The sequence below is a fragment of the Vipera berus genome, assembly GCF_964194415.1.
Source record: "Vipera berus genome assembly, chromosome: 5".
Classification (NCBI taxonomy): Eukaryota; Metazoa; Chordata; class Lepidosauria; order Squamata; family Viperidae; genus Vipera; species Vipera berus.
The window spans coordinates 64,188,139-64,213,794 of record NC_138207.1 but is presented as its reverse complement, the minus strand read 5'-3'; the positions used below and the strand labels follow the sequence as shown (position 1 = coordinate 64,213,794).

The following is a 25,656-nucleotide window of genomic DNA, read 5'->3' as shown; positions in this document are numbered from 1 at the left end:
GCACAATATTATTCTAGACTGATTCAGATGCAATTTATACTTTGATATTAACAAGGAAAGCCATGATAAAATATTCTCAAACAGCAATTGCATGAGATTATGTGCCACTAGAAATGTAATGAAAATTAGATACTTAATTCTGATACAATTATTCTGAAGCCTGAGAGGAAACCATCATTTTTATCTTCCTCACAGATATAGAGAAAAACCTGTATTGGATCAGGATTGGAAGTTCAGGTGTTTTCTTATTGAGAGAAAGTCACAGGGTAATTAGAGTCACTCACAGTATTACAAGGTAGGGATTGAATGGAGAGATAATTTAAAGCAGGGGTCTTCAAACTTGGCCCTTTTATGACACGCTGGCTGAGGAATTCTAGGGGTTGAAGTCCACAAATCATAAAAGGGCCAAGTTTGAAGACCCCTGACTTAAAGCATATTGATAGCTCTGTCTTTTCGAGGGATCCCAAGTAAAAGATAATTACTACAGTATAGGCTGCTTCCAATCAAACTGAAACTCCTGACAACCCTGCTTTATCCACTTGAGGAATTCTTGGCTCTTCCATCAGGACTTTTTACTTTATCTCCTCTAGGAAGCAGAAAGAAATATAGCTACAGATCACCTAGTCCTCTTTCTTGGATATTGTTACATATAGTCCATTTCTTGCTCATTTCTCTTCCTTAATTTCACTGTTTTAAGCTGTGCTTATGGTAAGGGAAAACTAGACCCTTTGAGAAATGTCACCGTCAAAGCTGACACCAGATAGAGCATACAAAAACTCAAAGAATTGCAAGTTTGGAAGATATGGAGAGACCTGGCCCATAGAATCGCCAAGAGTCGAGACATGACTGAATGGATAACATCATCCTTATCATTGAGAAACATGACAATTGGTTGCCCAATCTAGCAAAGTATTATATTTCTGATGTCATGATCTAAGTAAATAGTTCTGTAGCAGAATCTACATTCCTAATAATCCTGCAATTGGCTGCTAAAAGTGCCACATCGTTTTCATCAGTTATGCTGCTATATGTGTCTGTGTGGGGAACTTTTCAGATAGGAAGAAGAAATTTCATCTATTTAGGTTGCTTAGCATGGAGTAAATTGACTAGTTAATGTGGGAGAGGTGGAAGTTATATTGTTGTGGAGGAAAAAATTGGAAAAGGGAAATTTATCCCCTGGATCTGGCATGTAAATTTCCAGATGACCACAATACAACAATAAAAAAATTCTATATCACACTGCTACTATCATTTATATTTTTGAATATCTCATACTAGGGTTATGGCACTTGCAGTAAAAAAAGATGGGTGTAATCAGTGATGGGATTGAGCCAGTTCGCACCAGTTTGACAGAACCGGTAGCTAATTTTTTGTTGCCCAGGCCCAGAATGGACTTCCGGAAGCAGTATCCACATAGACAACTGGTTGTTCACATATTTGAATCCCACCACTGGGTATAATAGGAAGTAAGTAAGTTGATTTGCCTAACTGAGAATATGCAGCATAGAATATGTTAATAGGATTTGGATTTGATCTTGATTATTTTAGCTTTTGAGCTACAGATATATATTTATGCATAAATGCATTGATTGTATTTATTTTCCTGGAGCTGACAAATGTAATTTTAGGGGGACTTTTTTTTAGAATATCTATCTATCTATCTCCCCTTCATGGATTACTGCCTTGTCGTGGCGAAGGGGCTTGCGTAATTCAATGAAGCTATGAGCTATGCCGTGCAGGGCCACCCAAGACGGACAGGTCATAGCTGAGAGTTCTGACAAAACATGATCCACTGGAGAAGGAAATGGCAACCCACTCCAGTATCTTTGCCATGAAAACCCTATGGACAGTACCAAAAGGCAAAACGATATGACGCTGGAAGATGAGCCCCTCAGGTTGGAAGGCGTCCAATATGCTACTGGGGAAGAGCAGAGGGCTAGTACTAGTAGCGCCAGAAAGAATGAAGCGACTGGGCCAAAGCCGAAAGGACGCTCAGCTGTGGATATGTCTGGTGGTGAAAGGAAAGTCCGATGCTGTAAAGATTTTTTCTCCATAGGAACCTGGAATGTAAGATCCATGAATCAAGGAAAGCTGGACGTGGTCAAACAAGAGATGACAAGACTGAACATCGACATCTTAGGTATCAGCGAACTAAAATGGACAGGAATGGGTGAATTTAATTCAGATGACCATCAGGTATACTACTGCGGGCAAGAATCCCTCAGAAGAAATGGAGTAGCCTTCATAGTCAATAAATGTTGTGACTCAGGGCCAGCCTGTGGGTCCGACAGCCGGCTCCGATGTATCGGATGACTCAGATGTGGGGGAGGAGGGAAACGAACCGGCTGATGATGATTTGGAGGCTTTGCAGAGTCCTCAGCCGGGGACCTCTTCTCAGCTGCGTGAGCCCGAGAGTGCGGAGGAAGATGACCCACAGCTGGCCCTGTTCAAGGACGCCCGATGCAGGAGGCAGTCGAGCAGGAACAAACAAAGAAAGGCTGTGAGACTCCTCGGGAGGAGGCACAGGGAGACCACGCCCTGAGCTCTCTATAAAAGGAGTGTTTGGGGAGGGGCTGGTTGCTGAAAGCAACTTTTCCGCTTGAGAAGACAAGCTCTTGTGTTTTTGTTAACTGCGTAATTAAATCTTGGCAGATGCCTTTTAGCCTTGGAAGCTCTCCAGTCTCTTCTTCTTAAATAGGGGTTTGCCTTTACAAGGCCAGAAGAGGGCTGGTTCAGAACAGTTTGCTTTCAGCCCCCACCCCTTATTACTACGATGGAGCAGCTTCTTGCCGAGAATGCCCAGCTCACTCAGCAACTTACTTTGCTGGCAGCTCAGGTGGCTCAACTGCAAGCTCAGGTACATGCTGCACCCCCACCCAGGAGGAAATGTCAGATAGCTATGCCGGATAAATTTGCTGGTAATCCAGAACTGTTTCCTGCCTTCCTGGGACAATGCCAGCTTTTTATCAGCGTGAGAGCAGTTGATTTCCCCACTGACCGAGATAAGGTGGGATTCGTGTTGAGCCTTCTGTCGGGAGATGCAGCTCGTTGGGGCACGCCTCTGTTGGCACAGCCTAGCCCTTTGTTGGATAACTTTGGGGGGTTTTGTGACCATATGCGCCTCATGTACGAGGACCCGATTAAGGCGCAGACTGCCACCCGACGCCTGAAAGTTTTGAGGCAGGGTCAGCGCCCTCTACAGGCCTATATCAGCGATTTCCGGCTGCTTAGCCAGGATTCCGCCTGGAATGAGGCTGCGCTCGTGGATGCCTTTCAGGATGGCTTGTCAGAGGAGATGTTGGATGAGCTGGCCCGCGTGGACATTCCCTCAGATCTGAATGGGCTGATCCATCTTTGTCTGCGGATCGATGCCCGGTTGCAGCAGCGAAAGAGTCGCCGTGCCACCCCACAGACCCCTGCCGCCCCTGTTGTGCGTGAGCCCCCAGTCCAGAGGGAGGAGCCAATGGAGCTGGGTGCCGCCAGGTCCCGTCTATCGGTGACGGAAATGGACAGACGACGATCGGAGGGGTTGTGTTTTTACTGTGGGGACCCTGGACATTTGGCTGCTTCTTGTCCAAAGAAGCGTCAGCGGGCATCAGTGACCAAGCCGGCCCTGAGAAAGTCCCCTGCTTTGCTGTCGGGAAACGGCCCGAGCCCGATCTAGACGGTGTGAAAGATCGGGCGACCCACAACGACCACGCCGAGCGATGCCGTTCCGACGGTGCCTGTGAACCTTCACGGCATTTGATTTTGGAGGCACGTCTGATCCTTCCTGGCAAGCCAGAGGGGATTCCGGTCCATGCCTTAATTGACTCTGGGGCTACCACTAACTTTATGGATTCGGCCTTTGTGGCCAAATGGGCTGTTCCCCAGTGTCCAGTGGATCCGCCCATGCTTGTGGAGACCATCGATGGTCGAGTGCTCCTGTCCAGGCCTATTACGGCCGCCACGCAACCCGTGTGTATGGCCATCAGTACCCATGTGGAGGCCATTCAGTTCTACGTCACTTCGGAACTGCACTTCCCCGTGGTCTTGGGACTGGCGTGGCTCCGGGCGCATGATCCACAGATCTATTGGTCTCAGAACTTGGTCACCTTCCCAAGTTTGCAGTGCGTGGACCACACCCGCCATATCTGTGCCGGCCAGGTGGAGGATTCCCCAGGGGTTTCCTTGCCTCCCGAACTGTCCGACTTTGCTGACGTGTTCAGCGAGTCAGAGGCGGACCAATTACCCCCGCACAGGCCCTACGACTGCTCCATTGACCTAGTCCCTGATGCGCCTCTCCCAGTGGGGCGTTTGTACTTCATGTCGGAGCCCGAGTTGGCTGCATTGCGGGACTTCCTGACAAAGAACTTGGCTCGTGGTTTCATCCGGCCCTCGTCCTCGCCAGTGTCTGCGCCCGTGCTCTTCGTCAAAAAGAAGTCGGGCGAGTTACGGCTTTGCTGTGACTACCGGAAACTCAACGCTATCACGGTGCGTAACCGCTACCCGCTGCCCCTCATCCCCGAGCTCTTGGACCGACTCCGGGAGGCTAAGATCTTCACGAAACTGGACCTGCGTGGAGCTTACAACCTCGTCAGGGTTCGGCCGGGTGATGAGTGGAAGACGGCGTTTGGTACTCGCTATGGACATTTCGAGTACACGGTGATGCCGTTTGGCCTGACCAACGCCCCCGCTGTGTTTCAGCATTTTATGAATGACATCTTTCGGGATCTGTTGGACCAGTTTGTTGTGATTTACCTGGACGACATCCTGATTTACTCCCCGTCGCGTGAAGCGCATCATCAGCATCTCCGTCAGGTCCTGCAGCGCCTCCGGAAACATCGGCTGTTTGCCAAGTTGGAGAAGTGCCAGTTCTACCAGGTGACCATTGATTTCTTGGGCCACCGCATTTCTCCTGAGGGCATCGCCATGGAACCGAGTAAAGTTGAGTCGTTGCAGAGTTGGCAACCCCCGCGTCGCGTGAAGGATGTTCAGCGACTTCTTGGATTTGCCAACTACTATCGGACATTCATCCCTGGCTTTGCTGCCTTGACAGCCCCCCTCACCCGGCTCCTGCAGAAGAAGACTCGGTTCCAGTGGAACGCCCCCGAACAACAGGCGTTCCAAACTTTGAAGGACGCCTTCATGAAGGAGCCCATCTTGAAGCATCCTGACCCGCAACGGCCGTTTGTCGTGGAGGCGGACGCCTCCGACATTGCCATTGGGGCCGTGTTACTCCAGGCAGTGACGCCCAACGGTACCCTTTTCCCTTGCGCGTATCACTCTCGGAAATTGAATCCCTCGGAGCGTAACTATACCATCTGGGAGAAGGAGCTGCTGGCCATCAAGGCGGCGTTCGAGGCTTGGAGGCATCATCTGGAGGGGGCGCGGCATCAAATCGAGGTCCGGACGGACCACAAGAATCTGGAAAGCCTGCAGACCGCTCGGAATTTGAACCAACGCCAGATCCGGTGGTCCCTCTTCTTTGCGAGGTTTGACTTCCGGGTGCGGTACATACCAAGCGGGCACAACCAGAGAGCGGATGCTCTGTCCAGGAAGCCCGAGTACACCCGAGCGGAAGACAAGCTTCCGCCCAGGACAGTGATCCCCGTCGAGTCTTTTGCTGCGGTGCGGGAGCCGGTGGATATACGGGCTCGGATCCGGGAGGCGCAGCAGCAGGAGGCGTGGGTGGCTCAGCGGAAGGAAGAGGTGGGGCCAGATTCGCCTTGGTCGGTCACGGATGGACTCCTGTATTATCGTGACCGGCTCTATGTTCCAGGAGGGCCACTCAGGGGACTCGTCCTCAGCCAATGTCATGATAACCCGGCTGCGGGGCATTTTGGCCTGTTCAAGACTCTGAACCTGGTCTCCCGTACCTTCTGGTGGCCCCGAGTCCGACACGATGTCCAGTCTTATGTCACCTCCTGCGTCCCATGCAGGCAGGCCAAGTCAGCGACAGGGGCCCCGCCTGGTTTACTGCAACCTTTGCCAACGCCCAAGAGACCCTGGGGGGCTGTGTCCATGGATCTACCCCCATCCTCCGGCTTCACGACAGTGTTTGTGGTGGTGGACATGTTGACCAAGATGGCGCACTTCATCCCCTGTCGCGGCTTACCGTCAGCTCGCGCCACTAGTCGCATGTTCATCCAACAGGTGTTCCGGCTGCACGGCCTTCCCGATAGAGTCGTCTCCGATAGGGGGGCCCAGTTTACAGCCCGCTTCTGGCAGGAGTTGATGCGGGCGTTGGACATTAAGGTTTGCCTCTCGTCCGCGCATCATCCTCAGACCGACGGGGGTACCGAGAAGGTCATCGGCATCTTAGAGCAGTATCTGCGCTGCTACGTTAACCTGCAGCAGGACAATTGGGTGGACTATTTGGCCATAGCCGAGTTTGCCTTTAACAACTCGCAGCACACCTCCACGCAGATGACACCGTTCTTGGCCAACGTGGGTTATCACCCCCGGTTTTTCCCCCTTTCTCCCGTGGACTCACCGGAGCCGGCAGCGAACGAATTCATGGCGGAGTTACAGGCGATCCATCGGTTGGTGCGACGGCAGCTGGAGAAGGCCAAGGCCGACTACAAGAGGTTCGCCGATCGGTCGAGAAGGGATACGCCACCATTATCGGTGGGGGATCGGGTCTGGCTGTCCACCAGGAACCTACCATCCACTCGGCCGGCGAGGAAGCTGGACCACCGTTACCTTGGACCGTTCCCAGTCGAGGCCGTCATCAACCCGGTCGCCTATCGTTTAACTCTGCCACGTTCCCTGCGCGTGCACCCCGTCTTCCATCGGTCCTTGTTGGTCCCCGAACAACCGGCTTGTCCACTTCGCCAAGCGGAACCTCCCCCATCAGGACCTCGTGATGGCGACAGCACCCCCGAGTACGAGGTCGCCAGCATCAGGGATTCCCGCTGGCTGAAAGGTCGCTTCCAGTACCTGATCGAGTGGAAAGGGTACGGGCCGGAGGACTTCACATGGGAAGACGCGACCGCCGTTCATGCCCCTGCGTTGGTGACTGCTTTTCACGAACAGTTCCCATCCCGACCGCATCCGGATCGGCAGACCCGGGGGAAGGGCCCTGCGGTGCGGGATAGTGTTGTGACTCAGGGCCAGCCTGTGGGTCCGACAGCCGGCTCCGATGTATCAGATGACTCAGATGTGGGGGAGGAGGGAAACGAACCGGCTGATGATGATTTGGAGGCTTTGCAGAGTCCTCAGCCGGGGACCTCTTCTCAGCTGCGTGAGCCCGAGAGTGCGGAGGAAGATGACCCACAGCTGGCCCTGTTCAAGGACGCCCGACGCAGGAGGCAGTCGAGCAGGAACAAACAAAGAAAGGCTGTGAGACTCCTCGGGAGGAGGCACAGGGAGACCACGCCCTGAGCTCTCTATAAAAGGAGTGTTTGGGGAGGGGCTGGTTGCTGAAAGCAACTTTTCCGCTTGAGAAGACAAGCTCTTGTGTTTTTGTTAACTGCGTAATTAAATCTTGGCAGATGCCTTTTAGCCTTGGAAGCTCTCCAGTCTCTTCTTCTTAAATAGGGGTTTGCCTTTACAAGGCCAGAAGAGGGCTGGTTCAGAACAATAAAAGAGTAGGGAAATCAATACTGGGATACAATCCTCAAAATGACAGAATGATCTCAGTTCGAATCCAAGGCAAACCATTCAATATCACAGTAGTCCAAGTCTATGCCCCAACCACCAGTGCTGAAGAGGATGAAATTGACCGGTTCTATGAAGCCCTACAGCACCTTATAGAAGTAACACCAAAAAATGATGTCCTTATCATCATGGGGGATTGGAATGCTAAAGTAGGAAGCCAAAAGATAACTGGAATAACAGGCAAGTTTGGCCTTGGAGTACAAAATGAAGCAGGGCACAGGCTGATAGAATTTTGTCAAGAGAATACAATGGTCATAGCAAACACTCTTTTCCAACAACCCAAGAGACGGCTCTACACATGGACATCACCAGACGGTCAACACAGAAATCAGATTGACTATATGCTCTGCAGCCAAAGATGGAGAAGCTCTATACAGTCGGTAAAAACAAGACCAGGAGCTGACTGTGGCTCAGACCATGAGCTTCTCCTCGCAAAGTTTAGGCTTAAACTGAAGAAAGTAGGGAAAAGCACTAGGCCACTCAGGTATGAATTAAATCATATCCCTGTTGAATATACAGTAGAGGTGACAAATAGATTTAAGGAATTAGATCTGATAGACAGAGTGCCTGAAGAACTATGGACAGAGGTTCGCGACATTGTACAACAGGTAGCAACCAAAACCATCCCAAAGAAAAAGAAATGCAAGAAAGCAAAATGGCTGTCTGAGGAAGCCTTGCAAATAGCTGAGGAAAGGAGGGAAGCGAAAGGCAAGGGAGAAAAACATAGATATGCCCAATTGAATGCAGAATTCCAGAGAATAGCTAGAAGAGATAAGAATGCCTTCTTAAATGAACAGTGCAAAGAAATAGAAGAAAACAATAGAATAGGGAGGACCAGAGATCTTTTCAAGAAAATTGGAGAGATGAAGGGAACGTTTAATGCAAAAATGGGCATGATAAAGGACCAAAATGGCAGGGACCTAACAGAGGCAGAAGAGATTAAGAAGAGGTGGCAAAATTACACAGAAGAACTATACAAGAATGAGCTTAACGTCCCAGATAATCACAATGAGGTGGTCACTGACCTCGAGCCAGACATCCTAGAATGTGAGGTGAAGTGGGCCTTAGAAAAGCTGAGCAACAACAAAGCTAGTGGAGGTGACAGTATTCCAGCTGAGCTATTCAAAATCTTAAAAGACAGTGCAGTAAAAGTGCTACACTCAATTTGCCAGCAAATTTGGAAAACTCAACAGTGGCCACAGGATTGGAAAAGATCAGTTTACATTCCAATTCCAAAGAAAGGCAGTGCCAAAGAATGTTCAAACTATCGCACCATTGCACTCATTTCTCATGCTAGTAAAGTCATGCTTAAAATCCTACAAGCTAGACTTCAGCAGTATGTGGATCGAGAACTACCAGAAGTACAGGCAGGATTTCGAAGAGGCAGAGGAACTAGAGATCAAATTGCCAACATAAGCTGGATCATGGAGAAAGCTAGGGAGTTCCAGAAAAACATCTACTTCTGCTTCATTGACTATGCTAAAGCCTTTGATTGTGTGGATCATAACAAACTGTGGCAAGATGGGTGTACCAGACCATCTTATTTGTCTCTTGAGAAACCTATATGCGGGTCAAGAAGCAACAGTGAGAACTGGACACGGAACCACTGATTGGTTCAAAATTGGGAAAGGAGTCCGGCAAGGCTGTATACTGTCGCCCTGCCTATTTAACTTATATGCAGAGCACATCATGAGAAAGGCAGGGCTAGATGAATCAAAAGTTGGAATTAAGATTGCCGGAAGAAATATCAACAACCTAAGATATGCAGATGATACCACTCTAATGGCAGAAAGTGAAGAAGAACTAAAGAGCCTCTTGTTGCGGGTGAAGAAGGAGAATGCAAAACTTGGGTTGAAACTTAACATTAAGAAAACCAAGATCATGGCATCTGGCCCTCTCAATTCTTGGCAAATAGATGGGGAAGAAATGGAGGTAGTGACAGATTTTGTTTTCCTGGGCTCCAAGATCACTGCAGATGGGGACTGTAGCCAAGAAATTAAAAGACGCTTGCTCCTGGGGAGGAAAGCCATGGCAAATCTAGACAGCACACTAAAAAGCAGAGACATCACCCTGTCAACAAAAGTGCGTATAGTCAAGGCTATGGTCTTCCCAGTTGCAATGTATGGCAGTGAAAGTTGGACCATAAGAAAGGCTGAGCGCCAAAGAATTGAGGCCTTTGAACTATGGTGCTGGAGAAGACTCCTGCGAGTCCCTTGGACTGCAAGGAGATCAAACCGGTCAGTCCTAGAGGAGATCAACCCTGACTGCTCTTTAGAAGGCCAGATCCTGAAGCTAAAACTCAAATACTTTGGCCACCTAATGAGAAGGAAGGACTCACTGGAGAAGAGCCTAATGCTGGGAAAGATCGAGGGCAATAGAAGAAGGGGACGACAGAGAATGAGGTGGCTGGATGGAGTCACTGAAGCAGTAGGTGTGAGCTTAAATGGACTCCAGAAGATGGTAGAAGACAGGAAGGCCTGGAGGAATGTTGTCCATAGGGTCGCGATGGGTCGGACACGACTTCGCAGCTAACAACAACAACAAATCTATCTATCTATCTATATCTATATGTATATCTATTTATCTCATCTATTTATAATTTGTTTTACTTTGTAAAAAATGTTAGACCATAGAACAGTAAATTATTTACATTTGTCCGTCTTTTCCTTTCTGCTGAAAAGTCCTTCGTCTGGGATGTGACTAACTTTTATTATCACCTGGGCTGGGATAAAGGATTAATTCAAATACAATATTGCAGGCAGCTGTCAAAAATTTCATTCTTTTGGGGGGTTAGGAAAAAAAAGCATTAAGAATAAGTAGGAACACATTTTCAGCTGTTGCTCCTATTGTTTCATCTGGCAAGGTAGCCACTAGCTGCTATCCTGACAACTGTATTATGTAAAGATGCAGTAACTGAAGCAGGCTACATACAGTTGTAGGCTGATTACAGTATATTTATGACCTCATTCTTTTGCCAAGGTCAATTGTCTGTTCTGTTGAGCTCTTCCTTATTCTTTCTAGTGCTTTGCAATCTATGTTCTCAAGTATTGCTTATTGATGGTGTTATAGGGCTGTTCAGATGTGATGGCTCTTTATTAATGCTAGTTTGCCTTAGGCATTTCCCAGAAATGTTGAAACAAACTTTCCATTTTATTCCAGGAAAAATATGAAATTACAAGGTTTGTATAACTGCTAGGAAAAAGAAGTGATGGTGTCTTTCTTTGCATACCCTATATCCACCAGTGGAGTTAAATAATGACATACTTTTTTTGCTAATTAGGCTAGGGCATTGCTATCCTTAAGGCCACTCATCTTGTGTGCTGAACTGAAGAAAACTCAATTTTTCTTTTAGGTTTTTGTGGAACATAATGTCTGTAGTAAAACGGGACCAAAAAAAGTCATATGACTGTTCAACCTTTTTCATGCTTATATTGCCTGTGCGAGTAGTAATTATATAACAAGCATCCATTTAGCATTATTTTTCAGCCAGATATTAGCCTTCAACATTATACACACACACATACACACACACACACACACATGACGTATCTATTTAGCACATTAATTAGTAAAAGAACATGTTTATTCTGTTTTATCTGTTTTGGTTTTATAATGTAATAACTAATTAGATTATCTGTACTGCTGTTTTCATTTGTGCATAGTGTTTTAAGAGTTTTTTGTTTGCAATTGTAATTTTTTAAAAATTGAGTAGTTTTTAAGCTTTTGGATAGCTCTAATTCAAGAGCCCTGCTCTCTGTATATATCCATGAGTGCCAAAACCTGCCACCTAGTATCTGAACCAGCTGATCCAGAGACTTGATATGGAAAATAGCTCAGTCCACAGCTGGCACCACCTGCTGAAAATATCACATCGATCTTCTCAGTCTGACAGATGGTTTTCAGGCAGCTCGCTAATAATATTCACGTTTGTCACAGAAACGTTTGTCTGTGATATGGAAGATGCAAAAAGTCAAAAGTGTTAGATGCTAGAAAAAATTGGACTGTTTCCATGTATCTTTACTTTAGCCATCTGAATGTTCTGTCATTTTATTTTTTTGCTATAGACAGAGCTCTATTTTTAAGGTGCCTTATGCAGTTTTCCTTTGCAAAAGACATGAGGACATAAGGAAAGTAGTTGTTTGATGTTCTCGCTAATAAAACATAACATTCTTGATTGTTTCTTTCCTTGTCTACTTTGTAAAGTTGTTTTAACTCCTGTTTCATAATGCTATTAAATGATATTTAAATGTTAAATGTTATCCACTGGAATGTTACAGAATAAAGATATTGAATGGACAAATATCCTACAGCATTTTAAACCATATTAAGTAATTAAACAGAGGGAATGAATATGAGATATTTAAAAAGTACACAGAAATTATCTGTGTCTGTTTTCAAGGTAGGTACCAGACATGGGAAAACCCAGAAACTATCTTAATTTTTTACACTGTAATGAGAAAGATCTGGAAAATGCATGTGTAACTCTCCTTAGTGATCCAACTCCTGCAAGTAGCAGCATGTTTAATAAGGGACCTGTTTATTCCTGTGAACCTATTTAATAACCAGCTAGCAGTTAAATAAAAAATAGCAATCTCCATTGTGAAAGTCGAGATAACTGAACTGGAGAAGCCTTTGCACATTGTGATGGGATCAATAGGAAGAACTGTCAATGCATTTTAAAAGGAACAACTAGTATGTCTCATAGCCCCAAAATCTGCAAAAATGATATACTTTTATATTTCATATAGAAACTTATATAACATTTTCAGTGTAGATGGCAATATATTGGAGGTGCTGTCAATCCAATTAACTTTGAAAGAGGTAATAAGAAATGGTAGGGAGATACTCTCCTCTTCAAAAATACCAAGCTGGTCAAATTAAGTACCAACTAATTAATAAGTATGAATTTATTGGTAAAAATTGCCTGAAAAATAAGACATCCTAAAACCAAATCCTCATCCACGTATATGCATACAAACTACTCTTGCATGCACACACATAATCATGCACTATTCAATCTGACACAAACCTGTGCATGCACGCACATATACAATCACTCTCGTATAAGTTATCCATGCATACACACGCATACTTTGTCCTTCACAAAGAACAATTGGAATTCTAAATACAGCCAAAAAGGCAGTTTTTATTAAGTTCATGAGCTAAGTTGTCTTATGCCTAGGGAAGCATGCATAGGCACAGACCTATCATCCAGCTTAAACCATATAAGGAGAGAGGAAACAGGAGAAGATTTCCTTGCAATATTGAACTGTTTTTTCCTTCTACTTGCAACAAGGAAATGAGTCAGCAGAAGCCTTTATGCAATGCTATAAAAAAACCATGTACAAGCTCTTTCTGAAATAGTCACTCTGAATTTGGTGTCTCTTATACCTAATTATGTTTAAGTCTTAAAACTGGAAGTTTTAAACTTGCTGCTTTTTTCTCCTATTATGTAATGGATGAATGGGGTGAGACGGCTCCTCAAATATAGGGGTCCTGTGCCAGATTAGTTGACAACAAATGGAAATCCCACTGAACTATTAATGATGTACATCTCTGCTTAGCTTCTAGAGATCAAACAAGTAGATTCATGGTCTTCCAGGTAATAATATCTGCTGAGCAAACTAGCCAACAACATTTTAGACCAACCGACCCTGCCTGTCTGGTAACTTTATTCTTCAATGTGTTGTGAAATTATTTTGGTTAATTCAATGAAACAAGGATCAGTTAGCCATCAATCAGCATGTTTTGCAAATACATCAACAGTACTGAGATAGAAGTATGAATGGTGTAATTCAATACAAATAACGTCCTATGCGTGTATTACAGATTTGACTTTTTATCTTATTTGACGCTGGACCAGAATGCAAACTTGAAGCTATGCAAAAGATGGTGGTTGGGTTTGTTTGACGGGGTTTTGGCAACTTAAAGCAGTTGATGGATTCATTAAGATTTGAAACACATTTGAGAAAGCTGTGCTCTCATTTTGTATATCAAAAGGGTTTGAAACCAAAAGCTAAGGTGCTAGTGGGGGCATTCTTTCTCAATCATAGTGACAATTCATAGTGCGGATCCTGAAGTGTGATGGATTAGGGCTGTTTAAATCCATGTCTTTTCTCAGTAACATTGATTCAATTACGTTAAGAAGATTGCCCTCTAAATTGGTTTGCTTTTCTGTTTTTTATCTCCTTTAAGGGGGAGAAAGTAAAAAAAAAATGTAAATCAACTCAGTAAGTTATGTCTGCTTTGAAAAGGAGACAAATTATTTGTATGTGCTGAATATGGTTTTGATAGTTAAGTATGAGTAATATATTTCAACCTCTAAATGCATACACCTTTTCTTCTTGTTTCTTGTTAAAATCCTTTTAAACAAGAACCTACGTATGATTTGTAATCACCCGATAGCAACACTGCTTATACCACAAGGCAGGTTTTTTTTTAAAGCATTAGGCATTTTTAAATGGGAGATTGCTTTTGATAAAAAGGGAAAGAAAGGAAGAAAGAGAAAGAAAGAAAGAAAGAGAAGAAAGAAAGAAAGAAAGAAAGAAAGAAAGAAAGAAAGAAAGAAAGAAAGAAAGAAAGAAAGAAAGAAGAAAGAAAGAAAATACGTTATATAGTACCCAAGTTTTGATTTAATTGTCAAAACAATATCAAAAACCATAGACCAAGCTTGTAAAATACATCTTAATTAGGGGGCAACCCCCCACAAAAAAAAGGTGAAGAAAGAAAACAAAAAAGTGTTTTTATTTTTGCAACTCTGTTTCTTAAAAAAACACCTCCTTCATAAATTCAGTCAAAGCCTAAAAATAAATAAGAATTCAAGCATCCAATTATTGCATTTGATATGCTGCTCTCTTAATGCCACGGTTAATGGTGATACTGCCTGGATTTTTAAGATTTAATTTTGATGTTCATGTCAGAAAGTCAAGCATGTGTAGTGATTGTGTCATTGTGGGAAGGCCCAATAAAATTACACAAAGTATTTTAAAAAGAATTTTGTTAAGGATGCAATTTAGATAAGAAATCAAGCAAAGCAGGGTTGATTAAAAAAATCAAACAAGACTGATGCTTTGAATTATTAGTTAAGAGAGATCTGTAGTAAAAAAAAAAAGGAAGGAATGTATAGATGTGCAACCATTTAAAATGAGAAATATATTTTTCCCCAAATAATATCATGTCTTGAGGGAAAAGTTATTAAAAAAAATTTCTTACCGTATATTTTAGTTGCTTATTTTCTCTTAACACTTTATGTTGCTGATCGAACCCTGTCCTCCAGTGCATTCAGTGTGCTTATTTGCAAAATAGCTTCTACAATACACAGAAGCAGCTTTCATTAGTAAGAGTTTAATTTATTGGGAGTTTCTCATATGCAGAGTTGCTTTGGCAGTGCCCAGCTAAACATTAGGCATTGATGAGGAGGGCATCATTTCTAGTCTTTGTTCATCCTCACTTTTTTTCTGAATTTGTTCTACTTTATCTGAATATTTCTTAGAGTATGGTGTCCAGCATTAACACAATACATGACCTGGACTTTACTAACTCAAGTTAAGGTATCAGTAAAGTCTTTATTATAGCCAAAGACCAGCTTAAAGAAGGCAGGGTAGAGTCAATTAAAAAGCATAGAACATACATCAGAGTAAAAGGTTATAGGCTATAAAACAGAAAGTGTATATATAAAACTGTGAAATAAATCTAAAAGGAGGGTTCGGAGAATGTAACAGAGCATAAAGATTAGCATGTGGCAGACTAAATCTATCACAGCTGAGAGCTCTCTAGCATGACAAACTAGATGCTCATTAAAACTAGTTTATGGCACAGGATTTTAAGCGCTGCTGTGCAGAACCTGGCAACATGGTTAGTATCTGAACCCAGGAGGGACGTGTAGAATTGTCCTTTGGGCTCTAGGTATTTATGCAGTAATGGTGCAATGAGGCTAGTACAATTGTCTAGCCACCAGAGAAGCATGTGCTCTGTTTTTATGTGCAGAATCATAGCGGCCTTGTCTCTCCAGATAGGACAGCTGAGGGAGAGCACATCATCATACCAAAGAAAAGGCCTTCCAGTGAATAGGTACTTTGAGATTAGTTATGTCACAGGGGAAGCAGAATAGTTACAGATTTGTTAACAATAAAGTTTGGGAACCTGGTTTAGATCCCATTGGTGCTCTGTGTCTGCTACTTGCTGTTTAATGCATGCTTTGGCCTGATCATTTGGTGAGTGGAGAGAATCCCAAGGATGAGATTTTAACTGTCACTGCCATTTTCCATGTGGACTGAAAGTCATCCCTCAAATTAATGGGGCAAGGCCGAGAGGAACAGCGTGAGTCAGTAGTTGAGTACAGTCACACACATTCTGGCCTCCTCCTCCTCCCTTTTTTCAGCCCAACTGTGAGGTGAGTTGGGCTGAGAGAGAATGACTGGTCCAAAGTCACCCAGCTGACTTATTGGCTTGGCTCCAAATAATTTGACTGTTGCTGGTATATAGTGATACATGGCATAAACTAGAATTATTACTTTTGTAATATAGAAAGTTTATTTTACTGTTGCTGACATTCAGTTTTATAAATTCAGTTTTAATCTACATTGAACTTTGACTATATATGTAATAGTTAGCTGTTAGACTATTAATGAATAGATGGGAAACAACAGGCTTCAGTTGAACCTTGGCAAGACTGAGTGACTTGGGGTTTTGGGGCCCTCTTTTCCTAGGACTTAACCATCTCTAATGCTGGATGGGGTTGGACTATCCCAAAAAGATCCTGTGCACCATCTGAGGATCCTCCTGGATGTATGACTTATGACTGCTGATCAATGAGCAGGCGGCACTGGGGCCAAGAAGGCCTTTTCATAAAAATAATAAAAAATATCATTATTTTTATGTTTGGTTTTTTTGTTTATTTTTTTCTCTTGTATTAATTAAAAAGGAATAACATTTTTTTAAAACGAAGATCTTTTCACATCTTTGTATTTTCACCAGTTGCACCCATTCCTATGATTTTACAATTGTTTCATAAAATCAGTGAGGGCTTTCGCTTAGTTATTTTGGCAGTTTTGAATGGAGGTTCCTCTAGGGATGGGGGTGGGGGAAGGAGTTTGTGAGCTGTATATATCTCTGGGTCTCAGGTCACTTACCTATGAACTAGGTAAGTGACCTGAGACCCAGAGGATTATACAGCATACATTAGCTAATAAACTAATGACAATCCTTGTACTCTGAATAATTTGAACTTCTAAATTCTAAATTCCTAATTTTTATGAGGAATTCCATCATGTCACACCATAGGACTCTCATGTAAAATTTCCAAAATATAGGCAATTATAGCCAGGTTCTCACAGTCAAGAAAGGGCTGAATATTTTGGGAAAAAAACATTGAGTACTCTAAGCCAGGGCTTTTCAACCAGTGGTATAGGTACCACCTGTGGTACATTGGCACCTGGCAGGTGGTACACGACCACCGTAGAAAAGTGGTAGTGGGGGAGGGGAATTTGCTGAACCAGTGGCACTGCACAAGCCTGGGCAAGAAATGGCTGGAGCTGCAGGGCTGTCAGGGCTCAGCGGAAGCACCAGGATCAGCGCCAGGCTCCAGCTGGAGCTCGGCACTGATCCCGGCACTTCTGCTGAGCCCAGAATAAGCACCGAACAGCTGGAATGTTGCAGCATCTCCAGGGTCTTGTGATTTACATTCAGATGCTTGGCAACTGATTCATATTGATGACGGTCACAGTGTCTCAATATCATGTGAAGTGACCAAAACCTGCTGCAACCACCCAGCAGATGGGGGGAATAGAAACCAAACACCCCCCCAACCCCACCCCTGCTGCCAATCCTCAACAGAAATGCCTCACAACAATGAAAACCTTGGAAAGGAGGAAGAGTGCCGCCGGGCAGGCAGGCAGGTGTCTTGCTCGGCTGTGGCTTGGGGGGCACTTTTTTCAGTGCCATTGTAACTTCAGTCACTAAACGAACTGTTCTAAGTCAAGGACTACCTATACTTGATCACTTTTTCCTTTTTTTTTTTGGTCATCAAGTTTTTGACATCTTGCTAGGCGACTGGGGGTACTCAGATGTTGCCATATCCTAAAAGTGATACAATGGGTCAAAAGGTTGAAAAGCCCTGCTCTAGGCTACTATGGTCAGTTTGTTCTCTGGTGGTAGCGTTAGATCAAAAAGTTGATCCAGATTATACATCCTTTCTACAAAGGTTGAATACTATTTGCATAGGGGGAATATTGGAACCATTTGTCTTAATAGACTCTAGCTTCAGTTATTGGCCCAGTTCAATTTCAGTACTAAATCCAGAGCTTCAGCTTTTCTATAGCCTCACTTGATTCTGATAACAGTTAAAAGAGAATTAGAAATCCTCCTTGTATGCTTGATACTTAATTCCAAATGTTCGTATGACTTTTTCTAGCAGAATTATATAGATATTATAAGGCAGGGGTGTCAAACTCAATTTCATTGAGGGCCGCATCAGCATTGCGGTTGCCCTCAGGGGGCCAGGTGGGTATGGCCAGGGTGGGCGTGGCCTACTGGGTGGGCGTGGCTAGAGTGCATATGGCCTACTGGGTGGGCATGGCCAGTTCTACATCGTTGGCATCAAGGGTGCCTATGGGGGCCTGGGCAGGAGTGGGACAGATCTGAGGTTCTCTGGCAGAAGGAGGGTCTCTGGGCCAGGGCCAAGGCAGTGGGGGCCGTTCCCTCACTGTTTCCAGGATGGCTTCACGGGCCACATGAAACCACTTCGTGGGCCGGATCCGGCCCCCGGGCCTTGTGTTTGACATGTCTGTTATAAGGGATGGAGGGAGGAAGCAACATCAAAGTACGGTAATTTAAGAATCAAGAGATCCATAGAGGTTTTCCAATCCAACCTTTTGCAACTGAACATCTAAGGAACGGCAAATTGAATCTGCAGGGTGAAGCTGTAGTGCCCCAACCCAGCAAACAGATTAGTTAAGATTCCATGACCACTGATACCAAAATCTGCTAAAAGATACAGATAAATAATCAGGGTTTTCATTTTGCCTTCTCTTTCACAACTGAGGTCCAAAAGGATTATCCAAAAGATTTCACATTCAATTCCTTAGTCTAGGCCTGATTTAATCAGTTCTAAATATTTTCACTAGGAACAATTATATCACTGCTTGGCAAAAAAAAATGAGATATCTGAGAATTGGCCAATAGTTTATGCAGTTTTTATTTCAGTGAGATGGAATGCTGTCACAGTTATTGCTTCAAACAAGCCTTGTCCTTTCCTCTTTTAATATGGCACTAATAAAGTCTTGGAGCTGTCCAATCAATACCCAGCAAAGGGAGCATACAAATGATTTAGCATAGTTCTGTAAGTATTTTATCTCTTTTATAGCAGAAATAATCAAAATAAAACCAGATCACTGGGCACTCCATGGAAACTGTAGAATATTAATGTCTAGACTGAAGGACATATAATGCATTTTACTGCAGAAATACTTAACCAACTTGTCACATCAAACTTTTGAGTGTTTCAAAATATTTCTCACATAATTTAGATGTAATAACTTTTTCACTGTTGAAACATTATTTTGATTGGCTTCATGAGGATGCAATAAAGGAATCCTAGTTGAGTCTTTTTCCTATTTTTGCAATGACAGGCTAATCAGTATATATATTTTTATTTATGTCCTATTTTTTCCTTAAGAGTGATTTGAATTCAGAATTATACTTTGGGATAGTTGTTCTCTTGAATCTACCTGCTAGCCAGTCATGCAAGAGTTATTATTATTGTTATTAGATTTTTATCCTGTCTATGTGTTTAGTAAACTTAAGGTGGCTGACATATCTAATATGCCAGCCTCCTATTTCCCCCAGAAAAACAATTTTCCCTGTCAGTTTTCAAGCCTAGAGGAGGTCTAGAACTCAGATTTTCCTGCTTTCTATGCCAGTACCTTTGCTACTACACCCCCTCCCCCAACACACACAAAAACACATAGAAATAAATATTATCCGAATCCTAGTGTTCACATACGTTCTTTGGGGAATTAGAAAATAAGAGATATTCCAATTATTTTCTTGGAAGAATTAATAGGTAGTTCTAAAGTGGAAGTAATTACTTCATACAAAATAAATTTTAAAAACTTAAGCTGCCGGTCGCTTTCCGGAATAATCATGGTAGAAACAGCAAAGCCTCCGGCTTGCAAGTGTTGTCAGTAACTTGGTTAAAGGTTGCCAAAAGTCAGAAACAAAAAAAAACAATGGTAGAAATGATTTTAGCCAATTCCAGAGATCCTGCCATAAAACGTGGGGAGGAGGGGAGAGAGAAGTTTGAAATAAATAGGGATTATTTTAGCATTAAATACATGCTAAAAATGAAAAATCCATGACATTATCAGGATTGCACCAACAGCTCTGAGAGTCATTTTCCTGGTTTGCTCATACCCATAACTGTTCATAAGCCAAATTATCCAGATGCTTGCTATTGGGATATATTTCCCAAGGACTAAATACTAAAAAATTTTCTTGGTGCCCCTTGAGGGAAACATTAGCATGAGTTGAATGATCTGGTTGGATAAATGGATACTTTATTCAAAGAAACCATGACATAGTAATCTACAGCCATAGTGAATCTTTCTAATCTAATCTCTTCCAGAACATTCTGTTTGCAATACATTTAGATCTAAATCTCAAAAACTAAGACCAAAGATCAAGACTCTTTTTTTATGCATAAAAAGCCAATTAATAAAAAATGTATCTGATCATTGGACATAAGTATCTAGGAGTATTTCCTCTTGAGTCATTTCCTATTCTTTTCTTTCTCCAGAACCATATGGTAAATCAGGGAACAGGCTATAAAGAGTACTTGGAGGGTGACATGTTGGCAGAACTTTTATTTTTTTTATTTTTATTTTACTCCCATTTATATCCCGCCCTTCTCCGAAGACTCAGGGCGGCTTACAATCTAAGCCCAAATTAATGTGCTTAGCAATAGCCTTCATTCTATGTATATGCCTGCTTATTAGGGCTTTCAGCCCCCCCAAGTGGCATTATTACAAAGTCAGCTTATTGCCCCCAACAATCTGGGTCCTCATTTTACCTACCTTGGAAGGATGGAAGGCTGAGTCAACCTTGAGCCTGGTGGGATGCGAACCTGCACTAATTGCAGGCAGCTGGTGTTACTTAAGGAGGCATTAGCCCACTGCTCCACCAAGGCTCTTTTCATCTCAACCAGTGCTTTTTTTGTAAAAGAAAAAGGTGCCGGAACTCACACATGTCATACAACCCGCCTTGCCTACCCTACAAGGTTCCATCCAAAAAAGGTGCCGGAACTCCGTTCTGAGCGTTCTATGACAAAAAAAGCCCTGATCTCAACATTCCATGTAAGATTAGGTTTGGGAAGGAGTTTCATTCATTAACAAAGAAATTCACAGGGCATTCTAGACCTCACTATTAGCATTGTCATGGAAAAAACCCAATGGAAAAGACAAGAGACAGTAACACAAACCAATAATTCTTACTTTAAAATTCAGAGGTTTATTTTTCTAATAATTTGGAACATAATTTGCATAATAACACATCATCATGTACATTAATAACCCATTGCAATCAGGACCATATGCTTATAGCAAATTCCAATAGGACAGCTATAGGCCAATGGCAAATCAATCAGGTCCAGTCCCAACCTTTTATACCCTTTCTTGTTCTAAGACTGTAGTCAGACAGTCCACTGACTTTTGCTGACTTCTGATGACTTCTGATGACTTTTGCTGACCTCTTACTGACGCCCTGCTGACCTACTTTCCACATATACTTTCTGCTGAACATAACTTTCCACATATACCCATGTACATTGGAACCCACATTCACCAGCTACTTTCAGTTCCCTGTTTCTCCCACAATTATAATACTGATGTTCCAAATATACATAGACCTATCTACTTCGCAATTTCATATTGCACAAAGCTCAGCAGATTACAAATAGTACATTCGTATTGTGAAATAATATAAAGTTCAAGTCAAAGATTTGTTTTAAATCACTACTGTGGGGCCTATCTCAGGTTTGCTCCAGCCTCATATTGTTATATGAGGAGGGGACTATATTTTCATCTTCCACAGCATCATAAAAGCTATTAAGAATGAACAAAACACATTAGAAAGAGATGGGTTAATAACATTTTCACCTCATAGCATTATTCTTGAATGGTACAAATGTTATAAATTCACTAAGGCTTCAGTCTCCAATATTATAACCAAATCTTACTTTAGTGATTCTTTAAGAAAGAACTATATATGTGCTATAAAATCCATACATCATCTTCCAACAGAATTTTTTAAAATATGAAGGATAGATTATTAAGAGAGCCAGTTTGGTGTAGTGGTTAAGGCACCACACTAGAAACCAGGACACTGTGAGTTCCAGTTCCTCCTTAGGTACAAAGCCAGCTGGAGGATATTAGGCCGCTCACTTTCTCTCAGCTCTAGGAAGAAAACAATGGCAAACCACTTCATAAAACTTTGCCAATAAAATTTCACAGACTTGCCCAATTAGGAATTGCACATAATTGAACAGAAGAAAAAAAAGACAGAGTGTAAAATGTCTGTTGTAAGCCCGTTGAGACAATTCCAGATAATTTATAATTGAACTAATTTTACATACTGTATAATAACTTTTTTCTGTAACAGTTCAAAGCAATTGATTTGAAGTATCTGATTATGGGAAGATAAAGTATGAAGGAAATTTACTGCTTTTAAAAAGATCTGCATTTGGAATTAGCATAAATTATTGTATCAAAAGTATTGTTTTATATTTGCTTGAACACTTGTTAATATTCAGGAAGAAAGACTGACTGTGGAAATGTCCTTTTCTTTGTTTGCAGACATTGTCCAAATGTTATATGTATTGTGTTCCGGAATTGAACTTCCTCTTATTTCCACTTATTTTTGAAAAGAGTAAATTAAATCAAAATTATTTGGTGCAGAAATGTTATCTTAAGATTTCCTTTTAATTTTTCCCCCAGTGGTCTCTTTGCCGGCAACATCACAGAAATGCATTATTTGGAAGATGGTACTAGCACTATTGCCATGCGTAATTACACGGTAAGATTTGTGATTTCTTGTGGTTGGAAGTCAATGTATCATATTTCATAAATAAAGGGAAAGAAATGGGAACCGTGAAAATAAAGTGGGTAGCCTATATTTGGTTTTAGATCTTGATTGCTGTAGTTTATGCACCCTTTTGTTCAACATGCATATCTGTGGAAGGAAGTGCTCCAATGGAACCTTGATACCCGGGCTTTAAATTGCTATAAGATTTGTGCACTTAATGCTCTTTGAAAATGTGCCTGTTAGAGGTTTCAAACAAGTTGAAAGCATCTACTGTTGCAAATATGTAGAATGAGAGCCAGATTTTGAGATATGGAGGCTCTCAAAAAAAAAAGATTATAAAGACTTCTTAGATTTCTTCAGTACAGAAACTAGAAAGCACGTTGTATTTCTTTTTCATTTTCATAGGATCAGACCCTGGAAATATATTATAGATGAGGCTATGGAAGAAGCTTTGCCTGATATTTATTAAAATCTTAAGAAATATCTTCACAAAGCATTCACATCTTTTCAATAAAAATATAAAACTGTAACGACATGTTATTGTTTCTAGCTGTAAATAAAGTTTCTTAATTAAAAGAGTACAGTGGATAAACTTAATTATTATACAGTATTTGTCTTTTGATTAATTCAAGCTGAACTGACATTACAACATTAAAATTATATATTTGAGAGAGCTGTTGTACTCAGTGCTTTTCATAATAACCATGTAGAACATATGAAGTTACAGAATGACTTTTGTCTTATATTGGGTCTGTCGATATAACAATTTTGGAATGTGTAACTAAAGGGAATATTATAATCAATGGTTTCACTAAAGGTTCTTTCAGAGATTTCCCTGCAATTTGCTCTAAATTTTATGGTAAAACAATAAACAACATTCTATGAATGTAACTTGACAAAATGATGGGGAATACAGTATTGCAGGGGTTTTCAAACGTGACCCTTTTATGACTTGTGGACCTCAATGCTGGCTGAGGAATTCTGGGAGTTGAAGTCCACAAGTCATAAAAGGGCCAAGTTTGAAGACCCCTGCACTATTGTTTCTCAGTATTGGGGGGAGGGTGGAATACAAACTTCATTTTTCCAACACTTTTTTTCTCAGAATGAACATGCAGCTGGCAAAAGAAAGGTGCCCCAGACATAATTCAAAATAAATTTTGAGCTGCATTCCCCAGCAATTGGTATTCACCCATAATATATAGTTAATGGGATTAAAAGACTTTCTTCCATGAATTAACACTCAGCTTCTGAGTGAAATTTAAAGTGATATCTGTCGCCTTTAATTTCCTTCCTGATTCAGTTTCTGGATATCTATGAGATCTTCTCTCAATAACATCTGCTTGCAGAGAGGACTTACTAGCTACCTCTTCACTTAAGAAAGGGCACACTTGGATTGGAAAGAAAAACTAAAGACATTGATATGGGATGGTGCTCTGCAATATATTAGTTCAATATTACTTTAACCACTGGTTACCATGAAGCCCACAAAATCTCAGGGTGGCCATGATGGAACATAAATGTTTTGAAACATATCCTGGTATAAGGTTGGGAGTAAGAAAAGGTAAAGGTTCCTCTGCACATGCGTGCTAGTTGTTTCCAACTCTAGGGGCCGGTGCTCATCTCCGTTTCAAAGCCGAAGAGCCAGCGCTTGTCTGAGGACGTCTCCGTGGTCATGTGGCCGGCATGACTAGACGCCAAAGGCGCACGGAATCCTGTTACCTTCCCACCGTAGTGGTCCCTATTTTTCTACTTGCATTTTTACGTGCTTGTTCTGTACCAGCCTGCTACCGGCCCTGCAGCAATAGCAGGGACAACCCCTTTACAAACGGCAAGAGGCTGGAATAAAGCCTGCCAAATTTATTCACATAAAACAGAGCAAGACAAGACACCAACCATAAAACACGAGCTAAGAAGCAGGAACAATCCAAGCGGTTGCCTTCAGCAAACCAGCCCTCCCACACATTCCCCTTATATAGAGTTCAGGGCGTGGCTTCTCTGTGCCTCCTTCCGAGGAGCCCCATTGCCTTCCTCTGTTTACTCCTAATTGACTGCCTCCTGCGTCGGGCGTCCTTGAACAGGGCCAGCTGTGGGTCATCTTCATCCACACTGTCAGGCTCACACAGCTGGGTCTCCGTGGTGACCAAGTGGGAGGGGCCTGCCTGAGGGCTCTCATCAGCAAGATCTTCAACCCCCTCAGCAAGGTCTTCAACACCCCCCTCCTCCTCTGAGTCATCCGACCCAACTGCCGAACCCACAGGCTGACCCTGAATCACAACAGTGCTTTCGAACTGCTAGGTTGGCAGAAGCTGGGATGAGTAACAGGCGCTCACTCTGTTACGCGGCACTCGGGATTCTACCCGCCAAACTGCCGACCATCTGATCGACAAGCTCAGCGTCCTAACCCACTGAGCCACCACGTCCCTTAGGTTGGGAGTAGATGAAGGCTAATAAGCAAAGACTGAATCCTGTCAAGGGGGAGATTTTGTGAGTAGTGGGCTTCTGGATTGGGGAATTAGTAGTTTATCTGTTCTAAAATGGGAAAGCATTCTCACAGAAAGAACTAGAACAGAGTTTCAGAGTGATTCTACATGAGGCTGTCACATGAGGCTCAAATAACCTCTTTGCCTGGGAATAAATATTGCCAAGTTCTGCTGGAAACAAACAGTGCCAATTTTAGGATTGCAGTATCCCACCTTAAGCACAATAATGGCATGTTTAGATTATACTCTATGCTCTATGTGAAGCTACTAATGTGCTTGGTTTGGAAGCTAATGCAGTGGCTGAATGGAATACCTGGCCTTGGGCATTCTACTCTTTTGCACTAGCTGCCGCTTAGTAACTGAGCCCAGTTCAAGATCACATACTGTTCTACAATTGGTTACTGAGCCCAGTTCAAGATCACATACAATTCTAAACTTGAGCTTAGAGTATCTATCAGAT

The 25,656-nt window shown here is 42.7% G+C and overlaps 1 protein-coding gene across 1 annotated transcript in view; it reads left to right on the top strand.

Annotated features, from left to right (window-relative positions):
• Positions 1-25,656, top strand: part of ADAM12 (ADAM metallopeptidase domain 12) — a 308,768-nt gene that overhangs the window by 156,025 nt on the left and 127,087 nt on the right. The window contains exon 4 of the mRNA XM_081329681.1: positions 22,629-22,707. Within this exon, the coding sequence (XP_081185807.1) occupies positions 22,629-22,707 (79 nt within the window). The remainder of the gene's footprint in view (positions 1-22,628; positions 22,708-25,656) is intronic.